This window comes from Leucopleurus acutus (genome assembly GCF_964270905.1).
Source record: "Leucopleurus acutus genome assembly, chromosome: 2".
NCBI lineage: Eukaryota > Metazoa > Chordata > Mammalia > Artiodactyla > Delphinidae > Leucopleurus > Leucopleurus acutus.
In genome coordinates this window covers 18,996,669-18,998,908 of record NC_139143.1, presented here as the reverse complement: position 1 = coordinate 18,998,908, position 2,240 = coordinate 18,996,669, and the positions used below count along the sequence as shown (strand labels likewise).

Sequence of the window (2,240 nt, the reverse complement as noted above, 5' to 3'; positions counted from 1 at the left end):
CTCTATATACTTACTGTTAGCAAATGTTTAAAGTCATGGCAAATTTTTTTGAGTATCCTTTAAGACAGAAACATAATTTATATCTTCATGGAAACAAAAGTGAGACGATGAAATGTAGAGATGTCTCTGACCACAGCACTTTCCATCAACCTAGAGCTCTTCCAGAAAAGCAGGTCGAGTAGTGAAATAACCACCCCACTGGAGGCCAGGGGCCTGGATTTGCTATTAGAATCATAAGTTGTTGGACTGAGCTGCTTGGCTTCGTTCTGTATCCTCGACCTGGCTTTTATGTCTCCCAGGACTGGTGGGAGGAAATGCCAATATGCTGCAACACAGCTACAAAGTAAAAGAGATGAGAAAAGAAAAAGATCCTCTGAAACTGAACCTGGGTCTCCCTAAGAATGCATCACCAGATCTGCCTTATAAGAGTCATCTGCCTCTGAGAGGCAGAGGAAAGGGAGCCAGGAAACAGAGAAGTCTTTCTGCAGAAGTCAGCGCAGGTCCATCTCCAACTGTAGCAGTGACAGCTTCGTCACCTGTGTAAAGAGTTTGGAGAGCTCTGAGGAGTCTTGACTTTCTGCCTTGACATGGCAGAGGAATCCCGTTTCAGGCTTTGACAAATCTCGATCTAACTTCTCTCAGCACGTGCAGCATGAATAAAGAGATTTAGCTTGTGGGAGGCCCTGTTTCACGTCTGCCTTGATGCAGCCTCTTCAATTCAGACTCACTCAGGCACCCACCAGCCTATAAAAACACATACTTACATTCAGAAAATTAGCTCAGAAAACCCTGTCCTAACCTTGCCTCCTACACCACCATCCTACCTAATGCCAAAATGCTATTGTTTGGGTTCCAAAGAAGCCAATACTGCTTGGTTCTTGGACTTGAGTTTTGCACATAACTACCACAGTTTAAAATGCAGCTTTCTCTCAAAAACTCTGAGCAGGTTTGCCTTCCTGGCTTTCTACCTCCCTTCCTCATTCCCACCCCCACCAGTGCTGCTTCAGATAGGATCTCACCCTAGCTTCCAGCCATAGAAGGGGACTCTCAGCCCCAGCCACCTGACCACACCCTGACAGTGTGCGGTCTTGAGCAAGCTGTTTACCCTCTCTGAACCTCAGTGTCTTCATTATAAATAGTACATTATGTTACCACAAAGACTCGTGTAACGCTCTGATGAGATATTGCATGCCCACTATTTAGCACAGTGCTTGGTGCATAACAAAGCCCATCTCTCCTTCTCTTTCTCTCTCTCTCTCTCTCTCTCTCACATCTCTATCTCTACCTCTATCATCTCTCCAGATCTGGGATAGTATCAGAGGAATTATGTTTTGTTCAAGACACCCCTCACTTTCAGAAGGGCATTGATGAAGTAGAGTATCCAAAGGAAAATCAACCCCGAATAGATAAAATGATAGCAATAACTATTACTGAACACCTATGTGCCAAAACATTGTACAAGCAAACAGTCATTTTTGTCATGTATTCTTGACAAAAGCCAAAAAAAAGGTAGCTATTACTATCCTTACTTTCCTACTGAAGAAACTGAGACAGAAAAAGTCAACTTGCCCAATTATCACAGAGTTCAGAGGGGCAGAAATGGAATTCAATCCTAAGTCATTTTGATTCCAAAATGAGAGAACAAAACAAGAGAACAAAAATGGACCATCAAATGGAAAGAGGAAAAACTGGAATCACCTCAGTATAACCAAAAGAAAGGAATCTACTACACAAGACAATGATGAATTCATGGTGTTGCTATCCAAAGTTGAGAAATCATCAGACGAATTCATGGAAATAATGCAAAATTTAAGTAATATACAGGCTTTGGAGGACAGTAGAGAGCTTGAAAATCTCATTGGTATCTCCCATGCATCATGTGTCTTAAAAAGAGAAATGCAGAAAACAAAAGACCTAATGACAAAAGTAACAAAACAGAAACTATTTGAAAAGAAGAATTCAGGACTTCCCAACAAAGGCATTTAGAAGAAATGCACTCACTATGAAAACGCCAACTTCTGTATCTGCCTGATCATATTTAAAGGAACAGAAGAAGTGTTTGTAATTAATCTGCCCAGTATATACCAGATCATAGCACAGGCAGGTGCATGTCTAGATAAAATTTCTTGCAGCTAATTTAAACTCTCTACACACACCAGTAGATAATCTCAATGTAAATAATACATTTCTTCTTGACCCTTTAAAGTAAGCCAATGTGTAGAAGAGGATCTTGACTTATA

The 2,240-nt window shown here is 41.1% G+C and overlaps 1 protein-coding gene across 1 annotated transcript; it reads left to right on the top strand.

Moving 5' to 3' along the window:
• Positions 1–1,713: 1,713 nt before the first annotated feature.
• LOC309958674 (centromere protein R-like) lies at positions 1,714–1,986 on the top strand (the record flags this gene model as incomplete). Its single annotated transcript, XM_082834760.1, has 1 exon — positions 1,714–1,986. The coding sequence occupies exon 1, from the start codon at positions 1,750–1,752 to the stop codon at positions 1,984–1,986; it is 237 nt and encodes a 78-aa protein (XP_082690886.1). The 5' UTR covers positions 1,714–1,749.
• Between the last annotated feature and the right edge of the window lie 254 nt (positions 1,987–2,240).